General features: G+C 51.1%; 1 protein-coding gene across 7 annotated transcripts in view; it reads right to left on the bottom strand.

The window, feature by feature from the left end:
• The window catches only part of Bcor (BCL6 corepressor), a 134114-nt gene that overhangs the window by 17265 nt on the left and 96584 nt on the right, over positions 1-20265 (bottom strand). For 4 of the 7 annotated variants that reach the window (XM_010636207.3, XM_010636213.3, XM_010636210.3 and 1 more), the window contains exons 2-6: positions 8388-8513; positions 6797-6875; positions 3039-5882; positions 2347-2400; positions 1677-1863 (exon numbers count right to left, since the gene is read on the bottom strand). In XM_010636207.3, coding sequence (XP_010634509.1) covers positions 1677-1863; positions 2347-2400; positions 3039-5882; positions 6797-6875; positions 8388-8473 — 3250 coding nt within the window. In that variant the 5' untranslated portion in view covers positions 8474-8513. Of the gene's footprint in view, positions 1-1676; positions 1864-2346; positions 2401-3038; positions 5883-6796; positions 6876-8387; positions 8514-18911; positions 18980-20265 lie in introns of those variants that run through there. The other 3 variants (XM_010636212.3, XM_010636214.3, XM_010636211.3) reach the window with 2 other exon arrangements.

Below are 20265 nucleotides of genomic sequence, written 5' to 3' on the forward strand. Positions count from 1 at the left end.
CTCAAAAGTGTACCCCTGACCGGGCGTGGTGGTGCATGCCTGTAATCCCAGCATTCGGGAGGCTGAGGCAGGAGGATCGCTGTGAGTTTGAGACCAACCTGGGCTACATAGTGAGTTCCAGGTCAGTGTCAACTACGTAGTGAGACCCTATCTCAACCCCCACCCCTAAAAGTTGACCCCTCAACTGCTCCAGTCCCTACCACGTTCTCTGCCACAGAGGAGCCCTGGAGCCCTGGTCCAGGTGCTCTGGAAGCAGAGCCATTGTCTGAAGCTAGGAGAGGTGCAGGAAGCCTTCTGGGATCATCTGGGCCTCCAAGAGGCCCTACTGTCCCCAAGCCACACCCATTTCCTCTGGGCTCAGCAGGCAGGATGGGAAGGGCACAAACCTCTCTTGGAAGCAGGCAGAGATGAGGCCACTCCTATGTGAATCTGAGGGCAGCAGCTACCCTGGGTCTGGCCATGTTACTCAGGAAACAGACAAAGGTCCAAAGCCTTGAAGGTGGCTAAGTTCCCACCCCACCCCCACTCAGAGCAAAGGGTGTGGAGAGGTTCCCACTTGTGGGCAGTTCCCCCTTTCTAGAAGAACCTTCCCTTCAATTCTACCTTGACTACTTCTCAGGTCTCTCTGAGAAACCTTCCCCAGAACCAGTGTTATAGGGCAACTCCAAAGGGGAGAGTTAGGGTTAGGATCAGCTCAAGCAGACAGGAGAGCGGCTTTGGCCATTCAACCATGCACTGTCCCACATCCATCCTGCATGGTGGCATGTAAGGTCCATCAAGAGTCCCTGCTGCCTGAGTAAGCCATGAGCAGGAGGTGGGGAGGAAGGGTGTGTTCTGGGTGGCCAGAGGCAGCCAGCCTGACCACATGTCCTCCCAGACTCACCAGGCACCCAGCACTTTGCTGGCGACACCAAGCCAATGCCAACGACTGACCTATCCAGGGAGGGTTTGGCACCTACTCTCCTCCACATTCACCCAGACACCTCAGTCCACCTTCACCGGTGAGGTTTCTGAGGTCCAGAGCAGGCCATGGCCACAGGCCAGACACACACAATGAGGAATGATGAGCAAGGCCTTCTCCCATCGCTGCCGCCAAACATGACCCCAGTGGCGGGGGGGGCACCCTTCTGTGGGGACCGCAGCGTCCTGTGGATGGCACATGCTTTCCCCAGGACACAAGCCACCCTCCATCTAGTGGGCAGAGCTCTCTGATACATTGGACACTTTCTTGAATCTTGTTGCCAACTCCCAAGCACGGCGAATGAACCAGACACAGCAAATGACCGCACTCATCTTGACAGCACCTTCATTGTCCTTCATCCCATGTCAATAAAAAAAGTACTCTCCCCACTCCTATCAGACTGGCACTGTGGGGACAGCTAGGAAGGACCATCCCTCCCACCTGTGGCCAGCTCCATGACAGACATGGGACTGGGGCCTCTTTAGAAAAGGAGAGCTCTTTTACAGATGTCCCATTCCATCTGCCACGACATTCAAAAGGACTCAGCCCTATCATTCATACACACCATCAAAATCAGCCCGTTTCTCTTAAGTAGTCTGCAACGGACCCCAGGCCATCTTTTCCAAATCATTTCCTCTTGCTGCCTTGGGCACTGAGAAGAGGGTGGTCCCAATCTCACTGGTGGGCACCCCGGCTGGCTGCTAGGGCTACTTACATCTCGCACCATCATTCTGGTCGGCAATGGCCTCCTCCAGAGCGACCGACTTTGGCTTTTTGTCCTGATTTCCTTTCAACCTTTCCCAGTCGGCTGGGTTGAATTTGCACACCTCGGAGTCTTTGGTTGCTGGTTGGCCACCTTCTCTCTCTTTCATCTCCAACTCTGAGAAGCGCATCATTGCACGCTAGAAAGAGAGTGGAGATGGGGAAAAAAAAACACAACACCTTACCATAAAAGCTATTCCATGTGCCTTACACTAAAGGAAAGTATTTTTAAAGAAAAGTTTGCCCAAAACCAACCACAATTTATGAGATACAACTCAGATATTTTAAAATTTAACAGATAAAATTTTAAGAGTATTTACTATATGGAAGTAGCCACACATTCTTTATCCATAAAGTTGTATGTACATAGATATAGATGCAGTGTGTATGTATAGCCATACATACACTATTGCATAAAGACAGACATTCTCTTTTGAAGGTAAATAAAACAAAACAAAAACATAATGCAAAGAAAACAAAGGAAAAACACAACAGAAAAGAAACAAAATGCACAATGAATAAAGACGACCATGGCCCACAAACTTCCCTTTGTATATTTGGAAATGAAATTTAACTCAAAAGGTTTATGTAAGATTCTAGTAATAAAAATTTGAAGAACTGACCTCACAGTAAGCAGCGGGTAGACATAAAATACTGTCCTCTTGTAATCCTTCCATCTATGTAATTAAAATGGGCACTCAATGGATCATTTAGATAACTTCATCCATTTTTATAAGCATAAACCAATTTTTTTCTTAACATTGCAAAACAATTTGGCTTTATTTATCTTTTAATTAAAAGTAAAATACCTTAAGGAAATTCCTATACAACATCTATCATAATTCACTAGCAAATTAAATACAAATGCTATCCCTTTAAGCGACCTTTTTCTTTCTTTTCGGTGAAAAAATTGCGATTCCCACAGACATACTGCTGCTACACATCTCCACCAAGCACCACGTAAGACATTCTAAGCAGCGCTTCTCTATGTATTTGTTATCTTACAGGCAGAGAAATCAAAGCAATTGATAAATGTCATGCAGTCTTTGGACATCCTTTATACTAATTAAAACTTATCAGCATTCCAGTGGAGTTCTCTTAGAATCTACAGAATAACTTAAAGTATCCAGACACACAAACCACTTAAGAGCTACCACTCACGTCCCCTCACTGAGCACAATTCATACACTCAGGTTACCATAAATGTCATTAACCAAATCTGCCTGGTGCCCTGCCCATGCCCCACCCCCACTCCCCTTGCATATTACAAAGCTGACCACCCAGAAGGGCCCTGAGGTTCTGGTTGGGAGCTCACCTGCAATGCCCGCTGCTCCCGGCTGAGCTGACTGGAATCTGCATACAGTTCCGTAGTGACACACTTGAATCGGTCACCCACATAACCCGCTGAGTTGGCGATTCTCTTTGCCAGCTTAGACGGCTTCGGTTTCAGAACTTTGCCGTCGTTTGATTCAGCCTCATCGGCTCCGTCTTTGGTATAGGTGGGGGAGACATCCACACTCGGAGGGGCACCGCCCACGCAAAATGGTTTGGGATCCTCCTGGGTTTTACCAAAAGTTCCAGCGGGGCCATCGCTCCCCATAATTTGCTCCAGGAAAGGAGCTGCCACTGGCACTCCTAGGTTCTCTTTGTTGGCTCCTGCCGGGGCACTGTCCTTGGTCGAGCAGAAGACTGACTGACCTGAAGGCTGTTTGAAAGGGTAAGCTCCATGGAAGTCACTGATGCGCCCCAACTCCTCTCGGAGAGTGGTGAAATCGCGGTGCTGCTGCAGCGTGGGGTCTGTTGGGGGCTTGGTGGGCTCAGCGTTCTGGGCCACACTCTCAGTGGTGAAGCTGGATTTGGACACACTGGCCTCAGTTTTATTATCTGATTCTTCTCGGAGAAGATCTACGTAGACAAGCTTGTCACTTTTGACAACAGTTTTCCCTTGATTCCAGCTGGGATTCGGCTTCAGATTCTTGTCCGCAGGGACTTCTGGATGTAACTTGGTGCTGCTGGCTTCCAGCATCTCAGAGAAACGATTGCGGAGGGCCGGGTCCTCATAGCGGGCTCTCTCGTGGGACCGGGACCGCCTCTCTGGTTTCTCCTCTTTAGTGATCTCTATGGGCGTGTGTGGAATCAACATGGGATGCACCATGCCCAGCCCCAGGGCGTCTTGGTAGGTCACAAATTCAGGCCGGCCCGTGGGCAGCCCATAGGGTAGGCCAGGCTTTGGGGCAAGGTGCCCAGGAAACAGACTGCCATTGGGTAACAACACTGGGTGAGGGTAGACAGGTCCTTTGCCATGTAAAGAGAGGGGACTTATAGCGATGCCCTCGGGGGCTGGGTAAGGGAGATAACTCCTGGGGTAAGGAATTGGTGGGGACCTGAATGCCTCGTTTGGAGATAAAAATATTGAGCTTGATGGAAGGCCATTCTCGTTCGCCTTGAAACTTGGTTCTGGGTTGCTGGCTTTGGTGCCCTTGCTGCTACTACTGCCACTGTGCTTGGCAGGTGTGGTTGGGGGCTGGCCCACATGCTGAATGACGGATGGCGTGGTGTCCATGGAGCTCCTGCTGTTGGTCTTGGTGCCATCTGTGTTGGCATTGGGGGCTGGCGATGCGGAGGCAGGGCGGCCTGCGCTTGACACCGACCCTGAAACATTAGTGATCACAGCATCTGTGCCACCCATGCGGGGACACGAGGAACTCCGCTGCTGCGGTATGGCCCAGTCCAGTGCCTTGTTCTTCAGTGACATGCCTTTGCCATTGTTCTCTTCGTTGGGACTCGGCCCAGGCACCACCCAGGATGAGGGAGCAGTGCTAATGATTTCAGATCTATAGATAGTACAGCCATTTCCTGGAGGAGATGTTTCTTTTGGAATCTCACTTCCAGAGAGCACTAAGCTACTGCCAGCCCTGCTGTGAACCAGGACTGTGGGAGCCATCTTTGTCATGTGGTCAGCTTTGGAAGCGTCTACATCCACCACCTTAGAAGACAAGTCTAGTGGCTTATCTGTGACGTCTTTGGTAATGGTCTGCTTCTCCAACAGAGGAGGAGAACCCACATCTTTTCTGTCTTGAACTGTTGCCTTCCGGGGATGCCCAGGCACTGGCGGGGCGCTTTCTCCCGCTTCTGCACCTTTGGAATATTTGCCGTTGGACAGCCTGGACACTGGGAACTCACTGCTGACTGTCATGTATGGCTTGGACAGGGTGACGGAGGGGGAGGTGGAGATCCGAGCATAGTGCTTGTGGAACTCCGAGTAGGTGTCTGCGGTGGGCTGGGGGGGAAGGTGCACGCGGGGCGAGGGCCGAGGCGAGGGGGGCAACAGGAGAGCTGTGTCCCCGGGCAGGCCACTGGAGACTGCCTTGGCGGAGGGCACCCTAGGCTGTTTACTGTTCTGGATGTGAGGGTAGGTGTGGGAGTCAACTGGGTTCCCAGGGCTGACGCCCATCTTCCATGGGAGGCTTTTGTCAGAACAATGGACGAGAGGTGGGATGGCTGGGGAGGCTGAAGGCGTTGACAGCCTCATGGGCGAAGCCAGGGATGATGGGATGTGGGGACTGACATAGTGAGGGGGCGGCAAGTAGAGGAAGCGCTCCCCGTTGGTGCAGACCGGAGAATACAGTGGCTGGGCCAAGCTGTAGGACTGCTGAGGTAGCAAGGCCTTGTACATGTTCAGTGAATACTTATTTGGCGAGTCGAGGAAAGGATAGATGGCGGGCGTGGTCCCCTCCATGTAAGGATTGACCCAGGGCAGCCGCAGGTAACTAGCACCATTGATGTTGAGAGGGCTTTGTTTGTCACCAGCAGGCCTGTCCAAGCCCAGGGTTTCCGCTGTGGCCACAGCACTTTTTTGTATTCCAGGCGGTGTTTTGTATATAGCACTAAAGCCATTTGGGGGTTTTCCAGAGACAGCAGAAGCCTCCACTGTCTCAGGTGTAGTCGGTTTGAACTGCATCTCTGGGTTTCTTTCAGAAGAGAAGCCAAGGCCACCAAGAGTGCTTGTGGCAGCCTCCCGACTTTTCTCTGAGCCCAGTCCACACAAGCTGGAATAGACGATGTTTCCCGGTACCCGGATCCCTTCCCGGATGAGGCCCGTGCGGTCCATACTCAGTGCTGCCAGGCCATCGATGTGATGGGCGGTACTTGAGTCCACCTTTGCAGAAGGACAACACGTGTGTTACTTGGGACACTCGTCAAAGCAGCAACACAAGCCCCAAAAAGAAACAGCCGACTAGGTCCCATGCCACCTTCCTTGCTAAGCCAGAGGACTGCCCCTTCCTGCTCTAGCCAAACCCTTATGCAGCCTGCCTTCTTGCCCCTGATCAATTGGTTCTACAGAAGCTAGTAAAATGTTGATCCCTTTTGGACTGAAGGCCCAAACCTTAATCCAGCCATCTATGAACTCTGGGAAATTCATCTTTTCAGCCAAAATCCTTTGCTGCAACTGAGAAGACACAAACTGCAGTATTTTTTTCATCCCCTCATGGGCTACAGGACTCACATTAAGCCTCTAAGACCTGTTAGGGTTCAAGGAGTTGATAGATATTAGCTTCGTTTGTCCTGGAGGACGTAGGAAGGCGTCATTTAACAGGACAAGAAACCATCTTCAGGAATGCAGAACTTAAAGCTGTCTCATTTCTAAATCAATAAGGCCAGGGGTCAAACTGCAGTTGTGTCTTTTGACTTCCTGTCCCTGGTGCCCGAAGAGACAGCCTGTGTTTCATGTTTTACTGGAATGGTAAACCCTAAGGGGCTATGTGGAGGCTGGAAACATACCCAGCTGGGAGCACTGATGTAACATGTAGCTCATCTAAGACAAGGTGGTACACATCCCAGCAGCTAGACAGGGGTGGGATCCCGAGGATGGGATCCATTAAGGGACGGAGCATTTCAAAATGAGCACACCAGAAGCGCCTGGGTGGGGCCCTGTCCTGTGCCACAGGCTTTCTGCTCAGCTGTGTCTTGAGCCCTCTCCCGAGCCCCTTAATGGTATGCAAATTAATGCACAATTGATTACAGATCACTGATACTCTGATATCACATCCACAGAAGTCATTAATCTCTTACCACGTTGTGATTCAAGGGATTCTCTTCCCTCAGTTCCAGTCTGGCTTTTGAAGCGTCACCATCATTTACAGGAATTTTCCTATTTAAAAGGACACACCAACTTCATGAGAACACCCTTTTCTCCTTTCGTAGATCTCCCCAGACCAGGCCAGTTTCTACCAACTCTTTTTCTACATGTCCTTAATCCCTCCCCATAATCCATTTTGGAAGTTGCCCCCAAGTGCTGGGGATTTAGCTCAGTGGTATCATGCCTGCCTAGAAAGTGCAAGGTTCTGAGTTCGATCCCTGGTACCACACACGCACAAAAAAAGTTGCCCCCAAAATGTGACTCAACTCCCCCCAGAAAAACAAATGAGAAAGACAGGAACTTTCATGTATGGGGGCATGAATTACAAATACATCCCCAAGGTGGGTAAACCAGAAATTAAGCACAGCCATTTCTCCCACATGACCTTTTTTTCTCAAAAAAAGGCCAAGCCCTGCTCTCGCCTACCCTACCCATCCATGCTGTCCTAGAGGCCAAGGATGTGGGGTCCTGGCTGGGAGGCTGGAGACTCAGGCTGGCCCCCCATTCTTTGGTTTTTTTGAGACAGGGTCTTGCAGTGTATGTAAGTTCAGTCTGGCCTTGAACTCTTGGCGATCTTCCTGTCTCAGCCTCCCAAGTGCCAGGATTACAAACCTTGGGGAAAGCCTTTTTTTTTTGATGGGGAAAGCTTTTTAAAAACTTTTCCCAAAACAAAATTAGGGACAATGTCCCATGAAACTGCTTTCCATGGTAATGAAGTCATATTTGACTGCCTTCGTTGAAATGATGGGGGGATATACACCAGCATCATACAAATGTTAGCTGCTCCGGGCTGAAGAGAAAGCTGCACATCTGTGCCAGGCTGCTGCGGCTGCCCTGGGACTTGTTATCAGAAAGCATTGATAAAGAAAGTGCTTGATGCCAACTTTCAAATCCCCAGGATAAAATCGTTCACGAGCAGCAGAGGAAAAGTTTCATCATTACCCCAAAGAACAGCTTCAATCACCTACTGCTTTAGCTGCCTCTACCCCACTGCAAAATGACTGATTAGGCAGCATAACAGAGCTGCCGGGCAACTAGAGCCAGGGGGCAATGCCCCCTGGGGGTGGAGAGAAGAGGGTAACCCGAAACCCTGGGCTCTACTCAAGGCAAGGGTGGCCATCTCCTCGTTTATTACTGAGGAAACTATTTGTTTTAAAAGCACATGGAATGCCGATCCACCTGGGCCCACACTCCTGACATTTAGAGTTAAAGCAGCATATAGACTGGGATTAATTCTCCTTCATAAATATGAAATAATAAATTAAGGACGAAAGTGCACTGAAAGGCTGCTTTCGGGGCTAATCTTTTAAAGGGCGGCAATGCTTCGCTGAGGCACGTTGCCTGTTAAAACTGTAAATCAAGGGCTGCCAGCTAGGCAGGAGATCTCGCTCCCCCAGCTCTTTTGGGTTCCCCCTTGGCTGTGAGGAGGTGAAGTGCGCTTCGGCATGGGCTTCTACTCAGAGCACAGGGAAGGTGACCAACCAGCTCTCCCTCCCTAGGCCTGGCAGAGGTGGCCACATTCACCTGTCTTCGCTTGTCCCACACATGCGGACCCTCTCGCTGTTCATCCAGCTGTGAACGTTCCCATACAGGGGGGTTGCTGAAAGCATGTCGTCTTCTTGGATGGCAGCTTTGCTTCAATCGTCTAGTCTGTTTAAAAAAAGAAAAACAAAATTCCCAGAGGTTGAGTAAAGCAGAGGCAAACACGGAATTATGAGAAGGCTTCTTCTGAGGCAATTCATATGGGATGCAGGCTGTGCTTGATGGTCTACAGATGTCCACAAGCTAAGGACCCACCTGACCCAAGTGAACATTGGAGTGGGATGCAGCTTCCCCGGCAGGAGGCAGTGGGAGAGGGGAGCAGGGAAATGGGTGGCCCCATTCCAGGCACCATACACACCCTTGCACCAGCTGGGCCCTCTTTCCCGGAATACAAAAGCGTGTGGTGGTCAAGGGGAAAAAAAAACATTCTTGCCATTTGCTACAATAGAAGGAAGCCTTTACTTGAGGAGGGACTACAGCAATAGCTCTAGGGCCCACTGGCCCGAGGTGGCACTGGCAGGCACAACAGTGAGGTGATCGAAGATCAAGCTCTGGTTCGTTTCTAAGGGCTGAATTTCCAAATCTGTTGTGTGTGCAATTTACAGACTGGGGGTGAAAGAATAGATGGGCAGCTGAGCCACCCCACCCGAGAACCCTACATTAGATTAAGCACCTAACCCTGGTGGTTTTGCTTGAGAGCTGCAGAGGGAGGAGGCTGAGTAATTCAATGACGTTTGTTCGCTGGGGACAAGAAATCATTAGCGAGCGCACAAGTCTTTGCAGCCCAGGCTGACGGGGCTCCGACCGTTGGCACATAGGGAGCCCGGAAAAGTCACCCATTTTACACTTGCCAGGAGGGGGAGGCTGCCGAGGCAGAGGAGCCCACATCAACCCCCCTTACCTTCTCTGCCCACTGCCCCCACCCACATCACATTCTAGTTTGCTGCATGAGTGAAGGGTCAGGACAAGCTGCATTTTATTAACAGGATTATCACGGCGCGTGATTTATCCTCGTGCAGGATTTTAATTGCTCTTTGGAGGTTGAGCCGTTTCTTTTGACTGCGCTTCAGCCCATATCCTGCTGTTAAATGCTGGGTTAATAAGTAGGGGAGCCTTTAATGCCTGGGACCGATGGCCTTCGGCAATTCCCTGCTCACAAACACATCTCAGTTTCCCTTGTCCAGGACCAGCCATGGCAGTTTTCCACTGGACCCAAACCTGAGTGTGAAATAATTGGTGTGCAGATCATCAGGGGAACTTTTCTTTCTCCTCCCTCACACACACACCCACACAGTTTCCGAAAGCCCAAATGTTCCCTAAGTCGACACATTTCCTTTGTTAGCAGGAGAAAATATGCAAATGCTTGCTTTTACACTTTAGCACACGGAGGAACAGACTGCCAGGTCGGTTGGTTGGAAGAACCAGGTCTGGGGACTCTTCTGCCACAGTGCCTGGGGGTGGGGGTAGGGGAGCTCCCCAGGACTGAATCCAAAAGCCAGGCTACCCTTCCTTGTGTCTTTGTCCCGAAATAGGTCTTTTGTCCACCAGCCCCCATCCACAGAACAACGTCTGTTAATCAAAATCCACACGCACCGACACACCACCCAGTTAGAGCTCGACAATGAAGCTGGAAGGGAAAGAAGGCCAGAGGAAAACGGAGAAATCTGCAGAGGCATCAGGCAGGGTGGGCTCCTGGGAAGCTATTTCTCTAGGAGGCATCTCTTTCTTCAGGCAGACTGGGCCAGAATCCCCCCCCACAAGACCGACTCGGTGTCAGGGAAGGCGGGGTGGGATCGTGGACTTTTTTTCCCCCTATCGTGCAGATATACAAAGCAAGTGGGGAAGGCCACACCGTCAGTGCTAGGCAGACCACAAGGCACATTCAATGGTGTTTCTCCTTCCCAGCCACCACCACCTATTCTACCAACAAAAGGAAGACATTCTGGGTGGCCTACAGAAAAAGAAAGTGGCGCAACATTCCTTGGTGCCAGTGTGTCCTAGTCATCAGGCTGCAGCAGTGGAGCAGCACCATGCCATCCCCTCAGCGCGCACTGATGAAATGCAGACTTTCCACTGGGAGCAAAGGGACTGCTCAATAAAGTTCCCAAGGAAAGGATGAGGGGAGAAGCATGTACCTAAGAAAGGTCAGCCCTTTTGGTGTCCTTTTAAACAAGCTGCCTCACCGGGTGTCATGGCACATGCTTGTAATCCCAGTGCCTGGGAGGCTGAGGCAGGAGGATTGCCACACAATTCGAGGTCAGCCTGAACTACATAGAGAACCTGTTTCAACAAACCAAATAGAATAAGTAAATGAGCTGGCTCTTCTACAACTCTCTGAGCAGTCAGGCTGAAAAAGGGGCCTTAGGACACCTTACTGAGGAACAGAAACATCAACAGCCCACGCGGTGCCTGATCCCTTCCCCCAAAAAGGCCAGTAGAGCTCCCTCCCTGGAAAGAGGTTTTCTTCAGAGAAGGCAGCCTGGATGGGAGGCCAGGGCAAGGTAGCCTGGAGGTGCCCGGGACCCCTGCATGCTTGCTCTAATCCAGGGTTCTGTCCTTCAGGGCTTTCAATATTAATGCCGCACAGACAAATGACATGAGACATCAGCACAAAGTGTTCTCACATGCATAGGGTCAGACCAAGGGTTGAGACCAGGGGTGCATTTCAGTGTCACCTCCGTGTGCTTGGTTTGGGAAGGAGAGGGTTTAGAATGAATGCAAAGGGGTACACTACTGAATTTTACTGTGGCGCGGTGTGCATATACATGCGTGTGCATACACATACACACACACACACACACACACACACACACACACACCTCTAGCTGCCCCATGAACTTTTTGTGAACTGTTTAAAAGTGGAGGTCTGTTGAACAAACAGCGGCGCCACTGCCAACCATAATTTCATTGCAACAAGCTAAAGTCTTAACTCTTTGGGTGCCTGGCCAAAGAGGGAACAGAGTGGAAAGGGCCAATGAAGAGCACCCCTGCCTAGCACTTCCCCAGGGTGACAAACAAGAGCAGCCGGAAGATCCAGCAGGAATACCCTTGGCAAAGACCAGTCTCTGAAGAAATATTACCATCACCTGCAGCCACCCTGGGGTTCTCTGAGAAGCAAAATGAAGGGAACACTGCTGCTCAGAAAGGGAGAGGTATGTCGCACTCCGCCCACCTCACTTCTAGAAGATGTGGAAATGGCTAGGGCCTTAAAAAAAAAACACCTCTAAGACAGAGTGCTTCAAAACTGACTGATCAATGGTGGAAAGGGCAAAAGGGCGAAATATCTGATTTCGATAACAGATATAGCACCTCAAGGGCTTCACTGGCAATACGTAAGAGATGCATTTGCCTTTAGGGTTCAACTCCCGACCCCCCCCATGCAGCCTGTGCTGCTGGAAGTGCCAAGATGTGTGAAGTCACTCATGAAAAGCACTTTACAAGCACCAACCTGCTCCCAGTGAGCTGCTAAGCTGTACCTTGGCCCTGGGTTTTAACTCTTTCTTCCAGGTAGTGGAGAGAAAGGGGCAAGAAGAGGGGATGGAGATGAAGAGGCCAGACCAGAAAGGGTGTCTGGTTCCTAAAGAACAGACCTCGAGGGTTGGGGATTTGGCTCAGTGGTTTCGCCACCTGCCTCACAAGTGCAAGGACCCGAGTTCAATCCCTGGTACAAAAAAAAAAAGACCTCGAACTAGTCACCACCTGCCGCAACACCCAGTTCCAGGGAGAGATCTGGCTTGCAAATCACAGGCACAGTGTGGTCACGGCTCTTAGCAGTGGTGACTGAAAGCGTGGCAGAGCTTGGGTCACCTGGATAGACCTGAAGAGTTCATCTGCTCCACAGCCAAAGGTTATGGTTAGAATACCTACGTCCCTGACCCTGACACTGGGGAGAAGAGCCTGACTGGCAGAAGTGGACCAGGTGGACCTGGGTTAGGAGCTGTCCCCCCAACTTTGGCAATGCCTGAGAAGGGGCATTGCTGTCCTCTGTCAAAAAAGGTGAGGGGTATCATGGGCCCCAGGTAGCAACCATGGCCATCATCTCCCTGGTTCTTGCAATCAGGACACCATTATAGATGGACGGAGGAAAAGAAGAGAACACATTTCTTTCAAGGCTGTTTTCCCTACAGACAGCAGAGAGCAGGTTGAAAGGAAGTAGCACGAGCAGGGGGCAAGGGGGCAAACAGTGAGGGCATCTCCTGGTCCTCCTCTTCACTCCAGCTCCTCCTGCACCAGGCCACTTGCCACTCTCAAGGGGGACCAACAATACAGGGGCATCACCATGAAATCAGCCTGATACCCAGAAATCAAACTATGCCCTCAAGTTCTCCACACACATATCAATGGTGCAGTCTTTGGTTCTTTCCGGAAGTTCTCTCACCCATCCCCCATTGGGCAGTTATCCAGCCAGTGGCAAAAAGGGCTGGGCAGGTTTGCAGTGGCCTCTGGCTCCGATGCAGAAAAGGCACCAACAGCCACAGATGGTGTGCTGAGTCCTCATCTGGGGAGGGGGTCTCGTTCCCTACATGGCTGGTTCTCCAAGTAGGACATGCAGGAAGAACATGGTTGCCGCAGCCTTCCAGCTCCTGCCCTCACCCACAGTGTGTCTCTGGGCAGGTGGCCTAACCTCTCCAACCTTGGTCCACTCTGTAAATATTTGGCACTGTTTTCCAGAGGATTTAGCTGCACTATGGACCCAAGTTTTGCCTGGTGATAGCTGGTGCTGGCCACGTTTTGCCTCATTAGACAGTGTCTGACTGCCCAGAGGAAGGAGGCTGTGTGGCAAGCCCCACAGTCGCAGCGAGGTGGGTTTCTGCACAGAACCACACCATCCTGGGGGAGAGCTCAGGCGGCCCACAATGGCCTTCAGTGGAGTTTCACGGATTTCACTGAAGACAAAGCAAGCATCAGCCCTTCCTGGGGCAGCTACAACCCCAGACTGAGACATGGCAGCACAGCTCCTGGTGTCAAGGAAGGGAGGGGTGAAGAAGTTCCTATTTTAGGGTATTGGGGAGAGAGCTTTATAGGGGTGAGGGGTGAGAAGAAAAGGCTTTCTCAGATGTGCAGTGTGGGTGGGTCCTCCTGGCCTGCTTTACCAGGGGTATGTATCTGAGGAGTAGAGGACCCCGAAGTCACCAGCAGGACCTGGGCTGAGGTCCTGTGGTAGAGGAATATTGCTGGCGCAGGCCCTTCCCTGTACCGCATGGGACTGGGAGATTTGACCCAGCCTGGCCAGGTGCTGTATCTTTTGGCACCTTCCAAGCCATAGCCACAGCTATATAGCCTCTGGGAGCATCTTCATCACATCCCCAAGTGTTGCATTGCATTAGTGCAAAGATTGAGCCTGGGAGCAGAAGGGGGCAGGGTGCCCAGCAGCCCTTTCAAGCATCCAGAACCTTCCAAAACTCCTCCCGAAGCACCTGGTTCAGAGCAAAGTGAACTTGGCCCTCCCTGGCAGCAGTGAGGGAGGAGGGAGGGGCGTCCCCTCTCCATGTCTCGGAGCACCATCGTTCTGTAACAAAGGGATTTTCTTTCCCGGACACATCGTGCAGCTTAGGGCTCACCAGCCCCTCCTCCACCAAGGTTCCAGAGTGGGAGACACCCCCCCACCGACACACACCCACACCATCACGACACGGCCCCGGCCGGCCTTCCAGGAACTCCAACAGCCTCTCGCCAACCTCCCAGCCCTAGACTTTGTTTAACCCCTCCAACCTTGCAGTCCAGCGGGCACTTCAGGAGTCCCCCTTCAAGAGCTTCTACTAAGCCCCCTGCACTGGCCACTGAATCTCTGAAAAAGAAACTTTGGGTGAACCCAAGAACAGGAAAGAAGTAGCCCAGCCATACTGCAGACTCCTCCTGCCAGCATTCTGGGCTCCCTGCTGGTCAGACTGGAGGGTCACTTCCCTGGAGACCTCCCCTAGAAAGATGGGAACCAAGTGCAGCCAACTGTAAAGGGGGAAGGGTGCAGCTGAGGCTTCCAGGCAGGGAGGACACTAACTGGGACTGACCCAAGAGTGGCTGGAGGGGATCATGTACTCAGCCTCTCAGGGACCACGGCTGGCCTTTCATTCCTTTCACTTCCCTGCACTGTTGGACCACACCAGGAGTCAGGGACCCACCTGTATATTCAAGAAGGTGGGAAGGGGTGAATTTGGAAACAGGTGTCCCTCAACAAGAGGCCACCCAGCAGTGGAAACCTAAGAAAGCCAGGAATTCCCCTTACTCCGGGCCTCCAAAACTCACACACCCTGCTTTGGTCTAGTCTACACCACCTGGAGGCAGATCCTGAATAAATGATCCACACCTAGCCTCCAAAGGCCACATCAATGTCCTTCTGTCTCTGTCAAGACTTTGTAGGAATAAAAGGCATTTCATGCCACCCCTCCCAACAGAAAGGAACTAGCTATACCATAAGGCTAATAACTGCTATCATTAGAATATACAGGAAGCACAAAGGAACTTTTATTACATAAAAGATGCATAAAACTCAGGGGTCCTGAGATCTGCACACAGGTTCCTTGCTGATTGTGCAGAGCCTGTGAGTCCCTGGCAGGTTGAGGATGAAGGACTGAGGAGGAGGGACACCCACTGTCTTTATGAGGAACAATGAGTCCCATGTCTGCTACTCAGTCTTGGAACTCAAAGCACCCCAAAACAAATCCGTGGAACAACTACCCTGTAGATAGAGGCCCATGAATTTTTGTAGCTGTTCAGGGTTTAATTACTCCTCCTTGATCCGTGGAACTAGACACGACATCGCCAAGGTTAAAATGCCCCGAACAGCGCCGAGCAGATGTGAGCGAGCTGGCAGACGCGCAAATGAGGCCTGCCTCGGAGCACGATAACAAGTGACTAATACATTGCATATCGTTGAAAGAAAATTATTTTTCTCTAATTTGCATTTGCTTGGGGGTTAAAAAAAAAAAAAGCCAAGCAAGTCCCTCCTCACAAGCATGAGTCTAAATCCTGGAAATACAGCCCGGCTGCTTTAAGAGAGCTGGAAGGAGGGAAAGACTGCCAGTGTTTTCGCGTTGCAGACTTGTTTATCTTTCCGCCTTCCCTCCAAGGCGAAACTCGTTTTGCAAGCAACATTCCTACAGAAAATGGCACACGTCATAAAATGAGACCAATTTATAGAACTGGCACTGAAGTTCATGTATCACTCCAGAAGCATCTCCCAGCTCCCCAAAGCGAACCCAACTAGATGGAGAAGTCCACACTAAAACTCAGAGGGCAGACCTGGGGATGAACTGCATTTGTAGTACACTGTAGGCTGCATTCCCAAGGGCCACGGTCATACAGGTCACACAGAACACACAGACGGGCGGGCAAGATGTAGAATTAAGTGAGCCCTAAATAATGGTCCAAGCCCCAGGAGTGGCCAAGCCTTCTACAGTATGTAGGATTCCTGGGAAAAGAGAACCGAAGGTTTACAACCAGTCTGACCCAGGATGGTACAGACAGGTGATGGCTGCCACCCAGTGCCCTCCCTCCCCAACCCTGGGGGCCTGCAAGGAATTCAGAGAAGGTCTGAGGTATTGGGCTTCTAGTTAATGCCCCAGAGTAGGTGGCACTGCTGAGGCCTCAGGACTGCACCCTCACTGCTGAAGGCAAAGGAGAGATGGAAAAGGGGGAAGGTTAAAGGACAAGGGTCACCAAAAGCCAACCTGTACCCCTTCCTGAGAAATACACTCTCCTTTGAGTCCTGCACCTACCCACTTGTATTCCCACCTGGGAAACAGTGGCCAGAACACAATGCCTGCCTGTCTCTAACTTGTGTGACTAAGGGGACCATTGAGGAGGGGTGCTGCGGCCTTCAGAAAGCCTTCAGTTACTAACACATTCTTTTCAATAAACTTATTTAGGGAGCTGCAACTTACTCCCCAAATCTTACACGCTCTGTCACGAGCAGCTGAGGACCCAGATCCATGGAGCCTGGCCAAATCCCTCCAGAAGGTGACACTCATAAGCCTCTGGGTCTTCTCCAGCCACCTCTGCCTAACAAGTCCCCTAAGCCACAACAGACAAACCACCCCGCCCCTTCGAAGCCAAAAAGGTGTGTGCCAGTGGGGACTGGGGGTGGAGCAGCGTGTGTGCCCCCTCTTTCTCTCGTCTGAGGACGAGCTGGCCAGAAAGTGCCGGCCACCTCTGCAGCTCCTGCACGGGCCTGTGGGTCTGCATAGAGCGTGCTTTGTGTAAGTGCTGAGGAGGCGCAGCGCTGCTCGCGCGCCAACAGCTGTCACATTATTTGCACTCGCTGTAAACAGCCTTCACATTCCCCCCTTACCACATAGTTAAAACCAGACTAACAATCCACAGTTAGAGATCAAACCAACAACAGCAGCATTGTGTCTGCCTTCGCCTTAGCACCAAGCCCAGCAGCTGGCAGGTTTCTCCAGAACAAGGGACCCCTGCTCCCTCCACCCCTCCGGGCTCCAGCCAAGGCCAACCAAGGAAGCAAGGGTTTGTCACTGCTGTTTGTTAAAGCCAAAGAGCACCGCCATTTCACAAATTTCTCGGTGGTCTATCGGCCCCTCTTCCAGAGTTTGCACCTTTTGGTAGCACAGGGAATCGCTATGGGAAAAGAGGTTGCTCACACTCTGAGGACACTCAACCAAGACAGAGGTGGCCTGCCCTGGCCAGGCTGGGGTCGGGACAGGGAAGCCAGTGGCTCTGCTCTTTGTGCAGCCCCACTCTAGGACAGCCTCTGGTCTTTCGGAAATTGCCCAACTCATTGAATACTTACTGGTCGCCCCACTGATCAAAATGTCTCCTTTATGATTTTTGGTTAAGTTGAACATTTCCATAATCATCATTATTAGTGCCAATTACACGCCTAATCGGTCCTTAAATAGATTTTAATTAAATAATCATACAAGGCTCATTTTATGACTTAAGAAAGGCATTACTTTTCGTTATAAACTTTCACCAGGATATGGAATAACGATAGCGGACAAATATTCTGAAAATTGCCAACAACCAAAGGGTGGACTAGCCTGAAATGGGAGTCTGTTGTTCCTTCTGGGGCTGAAGGGGAGACCACATACACTGTAACACACAACTTTCCTCCTGGGGTGGGGAAAGGGATGGATCTCTTCCTCCCAAGCGCTACTTTGTCTTCACTTTGGCTAGGAGAAATAAACACCCTTAACCATCTGGAGAGACTTCTCCACTTGGTAGCGTCTAGAGACCACTCCTCCCCACCCCCACCCACTTTCCACCCCACTCTGCTGAGTTGTGGTGCAAAGCAGGCAGGCTGTGCTTGTTAAATGCTGTGTAAAATAATAAATACAAAGGATGGAGGCTGCCGGGTCCATGGGTGTTTTGACTGGAAATGCCTTGGCACTTGTCATGTGCTTATGGGAGGGCAGACAACTCTAGGATTTACATGGTTTGGACCTTTCTGTACTTCATTTATTCTTTCCTAAATGACGTAGGCCTCGAGCTATTTCAAGTTTGCTTTCGTACATAACTGTGAAATGCCTAGGAGTTTCTCCAATTAAACCAAGTTTTAAATCAGACCCAAAGCTGGAGCACACACACTCTCTAGCTTGCTCAACTCACTCCACCCTCAGCCTCTCGGGCTGGAGAAAACAGAGAAAACAAACAGACCCTCGAGAACAATCCTCTGGTCCTCGAGCTCCCCACCTCCCCCCACACCCAGAGCTCCCAGGGCAAAGGTTAAGGCGTCTTCAGATTCCAGGCCTGGCTAGGCTACACACTGGCAATCATCCGCAGTTAGGCGCATCCTGTCCATACACTATCTCTAAAATACTGAGCTAAAATGGGGGCAAAACTGCTGGTCTGGTAAAACCCACTGCTCACAAAACAATGTCAGCAAAGGCTGTAAGGCGTGCTTTAGAGAGACCAGGGATTCGTGCCTACTGAAGCTCTTTCAGCACAAAGGCTTTTAGGGGAAGAAGGGAAAAAGAGGGAGGAGGGGGAGAAAGGGAGGGAGGGCTCCTGTTTCAGAGCAGGCATCCCCTGAGAGTCAAGAACCAAGTGTAGCTTCAATCAAACGCTGACTTCCCCTTTGGGAGTCGAGTAGGAAACCTGATCACAGTAGCTTACTACCGGCCTGGATCCATACAGCTCTGGTTTTCTTCTCATGCTAGTAATTCTTTTAAATACATATCGATATAAAAGAAGCAATCCCTAGCAGACTTTATTGAAAACTATACTGAGTCCTCATAACATCCGGACTTAATCCCTATCAAACAAACCACTGCACCTCTGGCCTCTGCAGCGGGCCACCCCCTCTCACCTCTTTCAAGCGGGTCTCTCCCCTCCATCCGCTCCTGTCTCTTCCCGTGAAATAATGACAGGAAGACTTGCCAAAGAGCACCTATACCAGTTCTGGAATCAATTCTTAACCATATAATGATCCCACTTAGGGAGGGGGGGAAAAAGCACAAATCCTTTCATATGGAATCCTTTAAAAGGCAGAATGCAAAGAACTGTAACAAAGGGAAAGAGGAACCCACACAGAGGGACCCAGAGGAATACCTGCGTCCTTGGTCCCTGGACACTAGCCTGGCCAGTCTCAGGGGGTCTTGGGGCAGCAGGGAAGAGAGCAGCAACCTACAGGAACATAACCAGTCATTCAAAGCAATTATTAATCGTTGGGGCCTACTATGTGCCAAGTATTCTTCTTTGATCCTAAAGGTGGATAATTATTCCCAGTCTTACAAATGAAGAAACTTACTGAGGCTCAGAGGCCATAAATAACTTGCCCCCAAGGTCACACAGCTAGTAAAAATGGGCCACGGTCAAACTCAGTCCTGGAGTTGCGGAGAGGAGCCAACTACTGCTCTACTTGAGCCACATGAAATACCTATTTTCATATACTATCTCCTCAAAGAAGTTTGGATGGGTTCTCAGGCCTTTCACAGCCAAGCAGAGTTAAAAGACAGCACCCAACACCTAGCGACTCAGCCCAGAGTGAGCCCTAAGAGCACAGTTTCGCTTACACCCAGTCATCTTTGGGTCCACTCAAAGTGTTTCACAATTTCCCCCTACATCCTACAAATCTCCCTACACTGAAATGGCCTGGTGTGAGGCCAAGTCTCAACAGGACATTGCTTTCTTCCCCTTCCTCCGATAGTCCACAAAAGACAGGGTAGGTGGGTAGGCCACTCAAGTCTCCAGAAAAGTGCTGACTACTGGTACTAGGAACTGGGCTTGCCACCCTAGTTTTGCCAGATAAAGCAATAAATCAAATTATCTAGACAGAGCAAAAGCCCTTTGGAAGGAGCTCCTACATCTATGTCTCCTAGGGTTTAAAGGAAAAACCCCAGGGACCGAAGTGAGGGGAGACGGGGGAATTTAGAGAACCAGCTTATAAGAAGTCAGGCCTTCGTGGATCCTCTAGGGCTCTCACAAAACGCCAAGCACAGAGGCAAGTTGGGGGTTGGGGTGTGTTTCCTTTCCCCCATCTTTCCTCCCAAAAGTACTAGGCGACAAGCCTCAGGGCCCAACATCTCTTCTGCGCGCTACCCCCAACTCCTAGATGTGCTCCGGGCTTTCAAACGCTCTGGGCACTACCTATACCCGACGTCGGCGGGTACCGGGGCCAGCTCCAGCACTGCTCCGCAGGGACGGGCAGGCAGGGGTGGTACAAGGCACTCAGCCACCCTGCGGGGCTCCTAGTCCGCAACCATTCGTTCCTCCGGACGCCGAAGCTCCGGATGTACGAAATGACCCTGCGGCGCAACAGGAAGGCAAGGGCCTCAGTGGCTGGAGGGACGGAGGGCGACTGCGGCGCCGGGCGCTCACCCTGTTCGCCTGCGAAACACGCCCCCGCGGCCCCTGGCTCCGGGCCAGCCCTCCGCCAAGTGGCTTTCTCTTTCTTTTTTAAACT

Source organism: Fukomys damarensis, unplaced genomic scaffold (genome assembly GCF_012274545.1).
Source record: "Fukomys damarensis isolate Sample0158 unplaced genomic scaffold, DMR_v1.0_HiC HiC_scaffold_39, whole genome shotgun sequence".
NCBI lineage: Eukaryota > Metazoa > Chordata > Mammalia > Rodentia > Bathyergidae > Fukomys > Fukomys damarensis.